This window comes from Acomys russatus, chromosome X (genome assembly GCF_903995435.1).
Source record: "Acomys russatus chromosome X, mAcoRus1.1, whole genome shotgun sequence".
Classification (NCBI taxonomy): domain Eukaryota; kingdom Metazoa; phylum Chordata; class Mammalia; order Rodentia; family Muridae; genus Acomys; species Acomys russatus.
Window position 1 is genome coordinate 70,196,281 of NC_067169.1, and position 14,906 is coordinate 70,211,186.

At 36.4% G+C, this 14,906-nt stretch overlaps 1 protein-coding gene across 1 annotated transcript; it reads left to right on the forward strand.

The window, feature by feature from the left end:
* Positions 1-3,135: 3,135 nt before the first annotated feature.
* LOC127185331 (E3 ubiquitin-protein ligase RING2-like) lies at positions 3,136-3,783 on the forward strand. The gene has a single exon (XM_051141830.1). It carries the CDS (start codon positions 3,136-3,138, stop codon positions 3,781-3,783), a length of 648 nt encoding a protein of 215 aa, XP_050997787.1.
* Positions 3,784-14,906: the final 11,123 nt, after the last annotated feature.

Here is a 14,906-nt window from a genome sequence, read left to right on the forward strand (position 1 = left end):
ACCTGGATGAGATCAGCCACTATTGACTGGAAACTCTGGTAGAGCTATGCTACATCTCAGTGGACTTCAGATTTTGCATTTGAGTGGTAAGAACACTGCATTTCTGTACAAAATTAATATCAGCTTAAAATAATTAGAGATTCACATTATTGTTTCTATCTTTAGAGTTCATGTCTTGCAAAATCATCTGATTATATCAAGTTTTCATCTCAAGATATTCTAGTGCACTGAAAAAAGTAAGTTGGTGCTTTCAGAAAATTATTCTTCTTTAGTTGCCATGAATCATGTATCCAAAACATATATTCAGACATTATCTTTTCTGCTGATTTGCTCAAAATACTTTGAGATATGTTGATTACCCTTTGTAGGCTGACTCATGATAACACTTCACAATACTGAATAAAAGTATTTTTATGGTGCCTCACATTTGACCATGTCCCCTGGAGGGGGAGACCTGGTGGCACTCAGAGGAAGGACAGCAGGTAGCCAAGAAGAGACTTGATACCCTATGAGAATATATAGGGGTAGGTAATCCCCCTCAGGAACAGTCATAGGGGAGGGGAATAATGGGAAAATGGGGGGGGGAGGAATGGGAGGATACAAGGGATGGGATAAACATTGAGATGTAACAAGAATAAATTAATAAAAAAAATTTATAAGCATAATGCACCAGAGGCAGTCCTTTTAGCATAGGAAAATATTCACTATTTGTGATATATTAACTTTTTAGGGAAATAACTACTTTCAGTACCTCCTTTCAATCCTCTCACATATACTTTTTTGTGAGTGATAATTCAATAGAGTTGTTATTTTCTATGAAAAAATACCATTGCTGGTGGGAATGCAAACTAGCACAACCACTTTGGAAATCTATCTGGCGCTTTCTCAGAAAAATGAGAATAGGGCTTCCTCCTTGGAATATACCCAGAAAATGCACTACCATGCAACAGGGACATATGCTCAACCATGTTCATAGCTGCTTTATACATAATAGCCAGAACATGGAAACAGCCTACATGTCCCTCAGTAGAAGAATGGATAAAGAAACTGTGGTACATGTACACTATGGAATACTACTCAGCTATTAAAAACAAGGAATTTCTGAAATTTTTGGACAAATGGGTTGAACTAGAAATTATCAGAGTGAGTGAGTTCACCCAGAAGCAAAAAGAGACAAATGGTATATACTCACTTATATCGAGACACTAGTCCAAGGGGTAGGTCCCTATGATAAACTTTACCTACCAGGAAAGTGGGTCAGAGGGGAGGACATCCTATTGAGACTTTAGGTGTGAGAAACCTGAGAGAATGAGGAAATAGAAGGATCCAGAGGGTCCTGGAAAACTACAGGCAAGTCTGGGCCCTGGGGTCCTCCTCAAACTATGGCACCAGCCAAGGAAAATATAGGCAGTAAACTTCAAACCCATACCCAGACTAGGACATTCTCCACTGTTAAGTGGAGAAGGAGATCTGACTCTCACACAAACTCTGGTGCCCCATATTTGACCATGTCCCTTGGATGGGGATGCCTGGTGGCACTCAGAGGAAGGATAATAGGTCACCAAGAAGAGAATCAATACCCTATGAGCACATACAGCAGGAGAAGGTCCCCCTCAGTCACAGACGTAGGGGAAGAGAATAGGGGGAAGCGGGAGGGAGGGAAGAATGGGAGGATACAAGGGATGGGCTAACAACTGAGATGTAATATGAATAAATTAATAAGAAAAAAGGGAAAAAATAAAATAAAAGAAAAGGAAAAATAGCATTTTATGACTTTATATGGCTTAGAGCATAATGATGTTTCTGCAAGTGAATAATACTAAGGATAAAATAAATGGATTCATGCCTGCTAAGCCATCTCCTCCAAGCCACAGCCCAGCTTATAAATGATTTTTTATTTACTAAATGAAGCATGACTAATGGGAATAGTCTCCACAGTGTTCTATTCTATATGGTCTAAAAGCAACTGCAAAGATTCATCTACTCAATTTTATAACTTTTTTCTGAATTTATTAATTAATAAGAGTGATTATTTTCCCATGCACAGTTAACAGCAATGTTATTAAGTGTGCCATTCTACATGTATCCTTCAGGCTTTCCTCCTTATTTGCTTATACTGTGTGTGCATAGTAATGGGTTTCATAAAGAGTTTCAAGTATATCATGTACTCTGACCATATTCATCATTTATAATCCCCCTTTTACTCCTATGCACTCCCACTAAATCAATTCCATCTTCCAGAATAAAAACCTTAAGGTTTTATGTCATACCAGTGTACAAATGGTTATTTCTACATTAATGTATAGACCTGCAAATGAGAAAAAGTAAGTCCATATTTTCACAATGATTTAAAATATCTTAGTTGTGTTTACAGTGTATAAAAGTCTTATTTTCAGCATATATTTTATTTTTCATTTTTGAAATTTTAATTAAAATATAAATGCATGATTCTTTTCTTTTCTCTCTCTGCCATTCCCACACTTTTCCACTTTCACTCATATTGATGGTATTTTGAGTATTATTAGTATATAGAGAGATGCATGATCATATAAATTAAACCTGCTAAAAACATTTCTGTTGTTTAATTGTTCATGGTTTCAAGGCTTACTATTTAATAATACACAACAAATCAAGGGAGCTTATCCACTGTAGAGGCTACCTCTTTTGGTAGTCTTTTGGTAGGAGTGGAACTCCATGAGAGTCACCCTTCTGCATTTGCATGTCTTAATTCCTTTGCTTTTTAAGTTAGTGGTGAATATTCTTTCTTAAATTAGTCAGGTTAGAATTTACTTTTTTAAAAAATGATTTTTATGGTTCCTTTAATTTATTTTTATTGAGTGAATACAGTTTTCCATAATATGCCTTTTTGGATGAATCTTCTATGATCTTTCCCTATACACTGTTGAAACATCAGAATAAACTACTCTGATTATTCACTTTATCCAGCTAACATATTTTCTTTCAATTTTTGTAGGCTTATATATATATATATATATATACACATTTGAAAGTCCCAGTTTAGTTGAGTAAACAGGTGCTTAGTACTGGACCAAAAAACTAGAGTCCTAGGACTCAAAAACCTGAGTCCACCTCAATCTGATACCAAGGAGGCCTCAGACAATGACAGAAACCATAATGCCTCAAGCAGTTGAGACAAATGAAATGCAACCAGAAAGTGAAACATCAGAACAGAGCTTACAAGAATTGGAAGGAACATCTCAAGAGACAGTTATAACTGACTTGAAAAGTGTGGATTCAAGTAGAGATGATTGGAAAGAGTTTAAGTGTCCAATTTGTTTGGATATATTGAAGAACACCAGGATTACAAAAAACTGTTTCCATCGTTTTTGTAAAGATTGCATCATTACAGCCCTTAGACGTGGCAAAAAAGAATGCCCTATCTGTAGGAGAAAAGTAATTTCCAAACGGTCTTTAGATCCAGACCCCCAATTTGATGCACTCATAAGGAAAATGTATCCTGGATGTAATAAGGAGGAAGCTTCTGAAGAGAATGTTTCAGTCAAGAGAAAGTACAAAACTCAGCAAGCACTTAGTTTCAGGAGTGAAAAGGAACAAGAAAGAGGTGCCCAGCAAGAACAACAAATTGAAACTAATAATGCATGGGAAGGTAACCATGACAGTTCACCCAGTAATCATGCATCCATATCCAGCAATGATGAAGCATGTCACAGTAAAAAACGCATGAAGACATCATCAGGACGAGAACATGACAGTAAGGATCCAATGGTGACCATCAATGCAATGACCCATAGTATTAGTTAATCTGAATACAGTCTTTATCTCACGTGTAAAGAAAAAGGTGTCTTTTCACACACATAACTAACAAATACCTCAAGTAATGGAACTACTAGTCACTCCTGCATCGTCCCCAGATCTGTCTGTCACATTTAGCTTAAGAACATCAAAGAAGTTGAGAGCAAGTGTGATGAATAATGAATCTTGATACAGGCAAAAGCAATGTAACATTTACATACCACCAGCTAGTGGTCAGTTCATTACTTGAATGGCTCCCTCTCTTTGGAAGTGATCAGAAAGATACTCTGGAAAGTTAATAGTCTCATGGACCTTTACTATATGCTGACTAAGGGGCACAAATGAGCTTTTGAAACCAATTACATGGCTGCATGTTTTATTACCTGTATCACTAATGTTGAGGACATATGAACACTAATGATTTCTAGATATTAGATATATTGCTCACTTTTTGTTCAGATACAGACTGATTTATACTAATTTTGGTATGAACTTCAATAATTATACTTAGTGTTTTAAGATGTCATATTCATTGAACAGTTTTAGTGTTCCATTACATTCTACAGAATCATGTTAATATAAATTGAGCTCTGTGTAAATATGTACTGGGAGGTAATTCTGTAGAGATATATGAAGAAGTGAAGTCATTTTCTTCTAAGTTTCATAAAGTAGACATAGACAGAGTAGCTTTATGGTGTCAAAATGCTTCCTGCTGACTCAGCATAAATGAGACTGATTTGAGTTTTACTTTCCATACCTGTCTTCACACTAGGTATGGTGAATATTATATCATCACAGAATTTATAACGATGATTTTGTTCTTCTAAATTTCATACCACTGGGCTGTTTATGGGAAGAATTAAACCTCTTATTCCAATTGTAACAAAATCAGCTTTATCACTCCCAAATATTTATGTCAATTTTGACATATTGGAAACAGATTAATTTTTTAAATGCTAGCTGAAGTATTAGAATGTAAAGTTTTCTTTACATTTTTCTTGGAAATCTGAAATCTGTTTTTACAGGGCCTTTTGGGGTATTAATATCATGAACTATAAAAACTATGAAGTTTTAAAATGATGTATTTAATAATTACTTTTTCATGTAATATTAAGGAATATAGAATATTGCTGTATTTTCTCAGTATAGTTGTAGTTTGTGATAAAACTTCTGTAGAGAAATTTTAATTCAGAACTTGGCAGCTCTGTCAATAGATCATATCCAAAGACCTTCGAGGTCTGTGTGACCTGTATGGAATACAGACACATTTTTAATGCCAGGAGATAGAGGCAAGCAGATCTCTGAGGTCAAACTCAGCCTAGTATAGAGTAAGTTTCACATAAAGGAAAGCTTAGGTCCAGGAGTAGTGGAACACACTTTTATTTCTAGTACCTAGGAGACTGAGAAATGTAGATCTTTGAGTTCAGTTGAGTCAATAAGTTGAGAGGCATTTCAGTAGAGGTGATTTTCTGGCAGTTCAGGTGGTGGAATTCAGAGGAAGTTTTACCTGGAGAGTTTTAAAATGATAGGTTGAAGAGAGAACAAACAAGGTGAAGATTGAAGTAACCAGGTGATTAGAGCAGATTGCTAGAGTTAATTTGAGATCAAGTAGAACAGTTTAGTCAGAGAAGAAAACAGAAGCCAAATTGATTCAGACAATTTGAAAAGGAATATGAGCCAGAATATCAGGTTCCATAGGATTTGATCCTCCAGGCAACAAGAGTTCAGAAAGAACAAGAAAGTTTGAGTTATTCAACAGTAAGTCAGAGAAGATGAAAACATTCTTGACCTATATTAGATTGTATGTAGGCTAGAATCATCCAGAGATAGGCCTAGATTAGCAGTTGGAGGCAATAAGACTTGGAGATGACAATTACATCAGGAGAGTAAGAGATACTTTAACATTTGGTCCTCAATGTGATTGGAAGGATGACCTAAGTGATTGGAGAAGAAGCAAGCCTACCAATTTTGCTGAAAGCAGAGGACATCTGACAGAAATGCTGCCGAGTACAGGAAACATCTGACAAAAAATTCCGTAGGAGAAAATCACCTGGGATCATCTCCAGAGGAAGCAACAGCTGTTTGTGTTCAGCTGAACACTCAGAAAGACTTGGGAGACTCCAAAACAGCAGGATCCTCAAGCCAACTTGAGAGCAAGGAATGGCACAGGAGTCTATAAGACAGGCATGGAATGTGAGAGCTTAATGTCTAGTTTATGTGTGGAATCATAAAGATCTCATTTTACCTTGTTAAACAGAAAGGGTGCATAAGATTAGCTAAAGGACACTGGATTGTAGAAAAAAATCTACTGAATTAGATCAACCTATATATTTTGAATATGTTTTAACATCAGAATGGAACTCAGAGAATGTGTTACATCAAAGAAGATGTTTTTCCTGTGTTTCTACAGGTGATAAAAAACTGAGTTACGTCAAAGTTCATAAGGACCTGATCCAAGAGCATATTGGGAAAACTTAATGTTGTAATGGACATTTGATAAAGGACAAATGATCAGAACAGTAGTTATGAAGGATCAAAACATCAGCAGAATTTCATAAAGACATTTGTTCTGTTGAGTTTGTAGGACTGATAATTGTTTCTGTTTTAAAAGTTAAACTGTGTGCAAATTTTTGCTTAAACAGACATGGGGAAAATGTAAAGGAATTTTAATTCAGAACATGGTTGCTCTGATGAGAGATCATATCTGAAGACCTTCTAGGTCTGTGCAGTCTGGCTTGAATACAGACATGCCTTTATTCCCAGGAGAAATAGGTATGTAGGTCTCTGAATTCTGTTGAGGCACTTTGGTTCAGTCAGTGAGTTGAGAGGCAGTGCAGTCCAGTTGAGTTTATGGAAGTTCAGTTTGTGAAACTCAGAGTCACTTTTACCTGAAGAGTATTTTTAAGCTCTTTCCTTTTCTTAATTTCTTTTAATTTATTCAAATTATATCCTTATTGTTATACTCTTGCTTGTATCTTCCTGTTCCAACCCCTCCCTCTTCTGCTCTATTCCTCTCCCCTAAAACTCTGATAGGGGACCCTACTCCCCCACAGGTTGAAAGTGAATAAGCTAGAAACAGGTAAAGACAGATTGAACCAGAGAATGAGAAGGAGCAAGGAGATTAGAATAGATTGCTAGAGTTAGTTTGAGGAAAAATAGAGCAATTCATTCAGAGGTCAAGAGAGACGCCAGATTGAATCAGTTACCTTGGAGAGAAATTTGAGCCGGAATAACTGGTTCAATTGGAGTTGAACTGTCCAGAAAGCATTCTGAAAGAATAAGAAAGGGTGACCTTATTCAGCAGTAAGCCTCAGTTTCAGAAAACATTCTAGGCCTATATTAGATTGTATGTAGGCTAGAAGCTTCCAGGAGTAGGCCTAGGTTAACCGTTGGAGGCAATAAGTCTCAGAGATGACAATCACCTTAGGTGAATAAAGGGAACTTTAACAAAGTAAAATTTTATTAGTGACATATTCAATTAGTAGTTGAAATAAAAATTAAATTCTTATTGTGCTTTTTAAGTAGAATTTTATTATTAAACAGAAAATAAAAGTTTTCTTTTGAGAGAATATGTGTGTATTTGTCAATTTGCATGGGAGAATAAAAGCAGTCTCATTAGAGAATTACTTGCTTATATAATCCATTGAAAATAAAACATAAGAAGGTGAGAGCATTATGTAGTGTGTGTGTGTGTGTGTGTGTGTGTGTGTGCATTTTCTTATGTGTGTGCATGCATGTGTGTACATGTACCAGGGCAGAAGAGACACAGGTGGATTTCATTATGGACCAGTGGATCACAAGTTCCAATCAATGGAAATTATTTCTATATCAACTGACAGAATCATTTCAACAAATACGGTAAATGTAGTTTAAGATACCCAATCATTTAAAAATACATTGTGCTACAAATGCATTACCAAATCTACCATTTCACCTATTAAGGTAAAACAGACTTTACATATGTTGCTCAGGCTATGTGTGAATTTTTAAGCTCAACTATCTTCCTGTCTCAAGTTGCTGATTTTGGGATTACAGTTGTACACCAATGTGCCCAGTTCATTGTAGCCATTTTCAAATGGGCAATACTGTGTTAATACTTAGAGTTATAATCTTCTGGAACAGTCATCATTATCTGCTTCCCAAAACACGGCAACTTTTCAAAAAAAAAAAAAAAAAAAAAAAAAAAAGAAACAAAGAAAGAAACCAAAAATCTCTACGTTATATACAATCTTAATAATCCCATGTAGATATCACCTGCTAAGTTTTGTCCCTCCTCTTTCCTTTGAATTTGATTATTTTGTATAGTGATTCATTCATGATTTGTAGAATTCCTTTGTATACCAGCACATAGAAATATTATAATTGTTTTACATTTTGAATAGTAAATGCTATGTACACAGAAGCTTCAGTTTATCCATCCATCTGTTCATAGGTACCTTTCCTTGATGAATAATTTTTGTAATGTCATACTGGAAAGAATATTACCATATGACTATTTGAGTTCATGTTTTAGATTTGGGGTACGTTCACAGAAATAAAATGTCTGGATCATACTACAGTTATGTTTTTTTTTTTTTTTTTTTTTTTTATCATTTTGTGGACTCTAAGAAAGTTTTTCAAGTGGCAGCACTATTTCAAACTGTCACTGCAGTGAATGAATAAGCTTTCCTCTTTTCCCACAAACTCAGGAATATTTGCAATTTTTTTTGTTACATAAATAATATCTAGTGTTTTCATAAATAGCAGTAATAATTGTTATACAAATTATGATTTTTAATTTTTGTATTATTCATAGATATGATAAAGCGATGCTTTAATTTTCATTTTGGATGATTTCTTACTTCTTTTGTTAATTAAATATAGAGTAGTCTACTTTTTACCAGTTTCATATATCATGCTTAATTGTTTTGTTTCTACTTCTATTTCTTTATATTTTTAAATTAAATGCAATTTATTTTATATAATCAGAATACATTTTCTTTTATTTTGGTTAATTAATATCCATGACACAAATGAAACTTTGTATTTTTACAGTATGACTACCCTCGCATAATTCATCTGTGCTTATATATGGCATGACTTTTTCATTTGTTGTTTTGTTTGTTTGTTGAGGTTGCAATATCTATCACCATCTTTTGTTTTCCAGGTGATGTAAAAGTAATTTTATTTTCCTGGCTCAATTATTATCTGGGAGGTTAACATCCTCCTTTTGCTAAGCTAGGTCTAGTCTTGGAAGCTCCTAGCCTCCATACATTCAAATCTAGGTGTAGAATGTTTTAGCCTCTGAGACTTACTGCTTAATAAGCTCGCTCTTGTTCTCTCTGAGCTCTGGGCTGGCTGCTTCAACTCAGCTGTTCTGGCTCAAATTCTTCTCCCAGCTGACTTATTTTATCTGGCTTCTCTCTTATACTGGAATTTCTATGCTTGGCTTCAAACTAACTCAGCAATCTGCTCTAATTTTCTGACTTCTAATTTTTTCTGGCTGGTTCCATCTTCACCTGAGTTTTTTCTCTGCAACCCATCTTTCTACTACTTCTCTCTCTGTAAAACTTCCTTCAAAATAGCACCCCTTTCCTCTCTTTTGTTGTGCAAATCCTAGTCTGTCAAATCTTCTCTGATTAATCAACTTTCTGCTTCTCAATTAGACATCACTTTCAAACATGGGTGCTTCCTTCTACAAACTAACTTAAATTCATTTGGGATAAAAGGCACGCACCACCATGCCTGGAACTAAGCTGTTTTTTACCTAATACTTGCTCTATACTGGGCTAGCCTTGAACTCAGATCTGTTTGCCTCTGTGTTCTGGATTAAAAGCATGTTTTTATTTCATACATAGCACACCGACCATAACTTTGGATGTGATCTCTTACCAGCCAGATCACAAAAACCTATAGGATCTCTTGATATGATCTCTTACCAGAACAGCTATATTCTTCTGTAACTTCCTCCTTTCTGTTTAAGGTAAAATTTGTACAAAATTTAAATTTTACAATAGAAACAATTATGAATCCCACAATTTTAACAATCTGAATGAAGATCCACTCAGCCATTGGTGTGATGACCCTCCATAATTGTATTCTTGATCATTTGTCTTTCAGCAAGAGTCTATCCCATCAAGTTTTTCCAACTTCTCTCTCTCTCTCTCTCTCTCTCTCTCTCTCTCTCTCTCTCTCTCTCTCTCTATCACTCTCTCTCTCTCTCTGTCTCTGGAAAATATAAAGATTGTAATTGACATTAGAGAGGGGTTTACTCCATTGGTCACAATTGCAATGAGTGCCGCAATGGCTTTTTTAAACAAAATTTCTATATCCTCAACCCTTATCTTTGTTCATAAGAGATTGGAAATCAAGTTTCCCATTTTTAATGCAAGTCTTTGTACATAATTAAAATTGTCTTTTAGGTTGTCTTACTGTGATTCACTATCTGAGAGACCCTAGATTTTTTTTCCTTGCTCTGGGGTTAAAGCTCCAACTGCTCTGGTCTCCTGAGTCTCTGAACATCCAGGTGAACTGAAAAAAAAGTCTTCCTCTGGAGATGATACCAAGTGAATTTCTCCTCTGCAGCTTTCTGTCAGATGTCCTCTGCATCTGCAGTACTTAAAGGTTTTCTTCTTCTTCTATCATAAAGGGTTTTCTTACCAATCATGTTGGGCATCATATGTAAAAGTAGCTTTTATTCTTCTGGCCTAATTGTTGTCTGGGAGACTTAACCTCTTTCTGCTGGCCTAAGTATAGTCCTGGAAGTTTCTAGCCTCTGTGTAATCTTACCGAGGCATAGAATGTTTTCAGGCTCTGAGAATTACTGCTTTATAAAATCACCTTTACTTGTTCTTTCTGAGCTTTGGGCTGGCTGGTTAATTACAGCTGTTTTGGCTCAATCTCCTCTCCCAGCTGGATTATTCAATCTGGCTTCTCTCTCTGTGCCTGGAATTATTCTACTTGGCCTCTAGCTAACTCAGTAATCTGCTCTAATTTTCTGGCTCCTTCTCATTTTCTGGCTAGTTCCATCCTCACCTGAGTTTTCTCTGCAACTCCTCTTTCTATTACTGTTCTAGTAAAAACGGCCTCCTCTCTCTGTAAAATTGGCTTTTTAAGTAGCTTCCCTTTCCTCTCTTTTGCTTGTTAAAGTTCCAAAGATCTTCAGCTGATCACAGCTGCTTAAATATTATGCACGGTCCAGATGTAATTTTGCCTAAAAACTATGTTAAACTCCACTTTTTTCCTAAAACTGTCTTTCTATTTTTCAGCCTTAATGAAATTTATAGTTGAAAATGTTTTCCCACAGATAATGTTAAAAGATGATGAGATATGATAGATACGGGTTTACATTCAGAATTTTAGATGCACCAAGATAAGAAAGACAGAAGTTTTCTTCAAGGCTGCCAAATATAAGTAGCCAAAACAAAAAGAATGTAACATTTATAATTCCTAATTGTTTTATGGTTCTTCTTGCTGTAGGTTGTATGTTGTATATATGTGTAATAATATAAATGTATATGTATAAAATTAAAAATTATAAGAAACTGACAGAAACTTTTAAAAAGGCATCTGGAAAAAGGCTTGAAACAATGAAAGATTCTTGGCTTTGACTATGAGTAGTTGGGCAGAAACTGTTTGAAAGAAAATTAGGACTTTGACATAATTGTACCTGGCTAGACACTATTAGCTGTAGAAAAGTTTCTTTAGAATCTGCCTTGAGAGCAATAGAAGGTAAGCTTGGATCATCATGTTTTACAGATATTTTATAATAGAAGACCCCATAGCAATTAGCCTAGGATTAGATAGCATACCTGGTGGTTTGGGACTGGAAGTAAGTCAAATTAATTCTGTGTTGAGAATATTTAATTCAAGCTATGTTGCTATGACAATCATGTAAACACCCTGGCTTTAGCCCCAGGGAAATTTATGATTAAACATTCCCAAGTACTGTTTAATGAATATTAATCTGGTCATGCTGACCATTGCTTGGAAATTGATTTTTACTGTATGCTTTATTGTAGGTTAAACAGAACTGTTCGCATCTCTTTGTTAGATATTTTTTCTTACTCTGTTGTTTTTTAAATGCTCTATTGATTGTACAAGATGAGGAAATCATGATGTAATCTGTAATGAAAAAAAAAAAAGACACCTGAATTTCTCTTTATATAAAGTATTGGAGTTGGACCATGGAGTAACACAGACAGAAAAAGCAAGCAGGTAACAGGATGGAAAGCAGAAAAAAAGTAAAGTTCTCCTGGCCCAGAAGACTTTTCAGTTTGTACCACATATGCCTGGGTTTCAGTATTTATTTTCTCCTACATTCCTCAAGATCTCCTCAACAGCTATTTTCTCTAGCTAGTTGTTCTCCAACAATTGGTTTTCCTTAACCAGCTGTTCCCCACCTGCTCAATTATCTCTTCCAAGGAACCAAGACATTGTCTTCTCTCCTATTCACTGGTTTCTGAAGTTGGTGAAGAAGAAAAAGGTCAGGGTGAAATTGGTAGTATAATGTTTTAGAGTTCTACAATGACAATTGTATGCTAGCCTAACCTATAATTCACCTCTCTCCATCTTAGCACTACGAAATCAGAAACTGGTACCTTTACACCCCCCTCTCTGCCCCCCAAATCATGGACAATTCTCTAGTCTTTATGATTTTCTTATGATGATGGGCCATAGAATAAGAAGTCTGAAAAGAAATAAATCTATATCCCCAAAATTGCCTCTCTTTTATTTTCTAAAGAGATAAGTAATTATTACAATATGTAATAATTTATTTTCCCCTAAAATTAAACACCTTTCCTAAAACTTTTTTTCCCAATATGAATGGCACAATTTTTTTTCAAAAAGTCTTTTTCTTCCTGGTTTTGTATGGTGATTTAAATAAGAATGGCCATGCATGTGCATATATTTTACATCTTAGTCACCAGGGAAGAGATTAGAAGAATTAGGAGGTATAGCCTGTTGGAGTAAATGTATCACTGAGGGTGGGAAGAGGAAGAGATGTGATAGTTAGGGAGAGGGAGCAATGAGCATGTAGTTCCCCAAATACCTGGATTCAGGGAGTTCCAACTGAAGTTGTCCGTGCAACATCTGACACAAACCCAATTTGGTTAAATTTCACAGCAGACACTCATAGAGTGTTTGTAAAATGAGATTTATACCCAGGGATATCAATTTCCCTAGCATTTGTGGATAATTTAAGACTCAGTGGAAAGTGTCATGTTTGGAAACCTAGGAGATGTATAGTGGGGGGAAGTAGGCCGAATTCAGACATCTCTGCATCCTAAGGCTCCCTGGAACAAAGACTGTCTTTATTCTGGAACAAGCTTATCCTCCTGCAGTCACTAATCTTGGCAGGGGATCCTGAGGATGCCTGTGCCTCTTGGTGGCAACTGGGAATGGATTAACTGCCAAATTCAAAGCCAATAATGTCAGATGGAAGAAAAGAGAGTGAAAAAGCAGAGGGCCTGTGTGTTCAACTTGGTCTGCCTACCAAGTCACAACTACTCCAAGTCTCAGCAACAGATGATAGACATTCTCCATCAATTAAATGAACCAATTCAAGCCAAATTAAGGTATAAAGGTAGGTTTATAAGGGACAGCTCTTGAATGGGTTCACAGATCCCCACAAATGGCACCAGAAATGTTGCCATGAAGACAGGAAGACAGAAAAGGAGGGAAGAAAGAAAAAGCTTGCAGAGAGAGAGAGAGAGAGAGAGAGAGAACCATATCCTCTGGGGCAGGGGAAACTCAGCCCCTAGGCTAGAAAATTTAGCTAGGGACTGAGGGATGCTGGGAGAACTTGGAGGCCATGTCCCCTTTGGTATGTTAAATAGACACCTCAGCCACTTATCTCCAGCCTGACTCCCAACAAAATCAGGTTATGAAAGATGCCCCATATTTGACCACGTCCCCTGGATGGGGAGGCCTGGTGGCACTCAGAGGAACGATAGCAGGCTACCAAGAAGAGACTTGATACCCTATGAGCATATACAGGGGCGAGGAGGTCCCCATCAGTCACAGTCATAGGGGAGGGGAGTAAGGGGAAAATGGGAGGGAGGGAGGAATGGGAGGATACAAGGGAGGAGGTGACCATTGAGATGTAATATGAATAAATTAATAAAATCTATTAAATATGATGTAGCCAAAAAAAAGAAAGGAGTCATGCTTGCTAATAAAAACATATACTGTGTGAATAATCCTCATGCTTCATCTCTGTCTCTGTTGTCTTAGTAGATCTAAAAAATCAGAATCAGACCATGCAAATTACCACCATCCTACTAGTAAATAGTTTTAGAATTGGCTACTTGGATTTTTATGATAGAAAAATATTATGTATATTACAATTTTATTAGTGATTCTATTATTCTTTAATACAGTAAGTATTTAAAATATAGATTTTAACTTCATATTGTATTGCTTTAATATAAATTGTCACTAATAGGCCCACACATTTGAATACTGGTCTCTAGCATGTTAGTAATCAGACACTGATGTGGGTGCCCCATTGTACTAGACAAGAAGCCCAACAGGAGGAATCTTTATGATTAATCTCAGTACCTCAGTGGCAGCAGGACATATCATCACCAGGTGCCAAGGTACAACTATCTCATAAGCCACATGTGCTCTTTCTGTGCATGTTCTGGGTCTCCTTATAATGAGACTCATTCTCCTCCTCCCTTCTTCTGTCTCTCCCAGAGACAGTCTCACTAACCCTTCCATAATAAAACCTCTTACATAAACCTGCTGGGTTGTATGATTTATGAACCCATACCATAGCTCTACCACATAAATCCTAACATTTGGTGCATTGGTCAGGAAGACTTTTCTAGTGGCTAAATCTTGGAGGCCATTACCAGCTGTTATCCCACTCACACTGCTGGAATCCTATTCCACTCTGTGTCTGCTCACTTGCAGGCCCATTTTCCAAGAACCAAGTCTCTATTTTCTGTATCCAATACCAGCTGATTAATGAGTCCCTCCTTCCTGTTGGCATAAGTGATTCACTTTGTCTAAGAGACTGCCAGCACCTCTTTGGTTCCCTGGGGAGTACATGTATACCAACCACGGTCTTTATGACTTCAGCTGATCCTTCTTCCTGCCCCTCAGTTTGGAGCTTTCCCTTTGTGTGAGATTTCTCTTTCTGGCCT

Coding starts and splice junctions, on each gene's coding strand:
- LOC127185331 (XM_051141830.1), top strand. CDS start 3,136: ATGCCTCAAGCAGTTGAGACAAATGAAATGCAACCAGAAAGTGAAACA.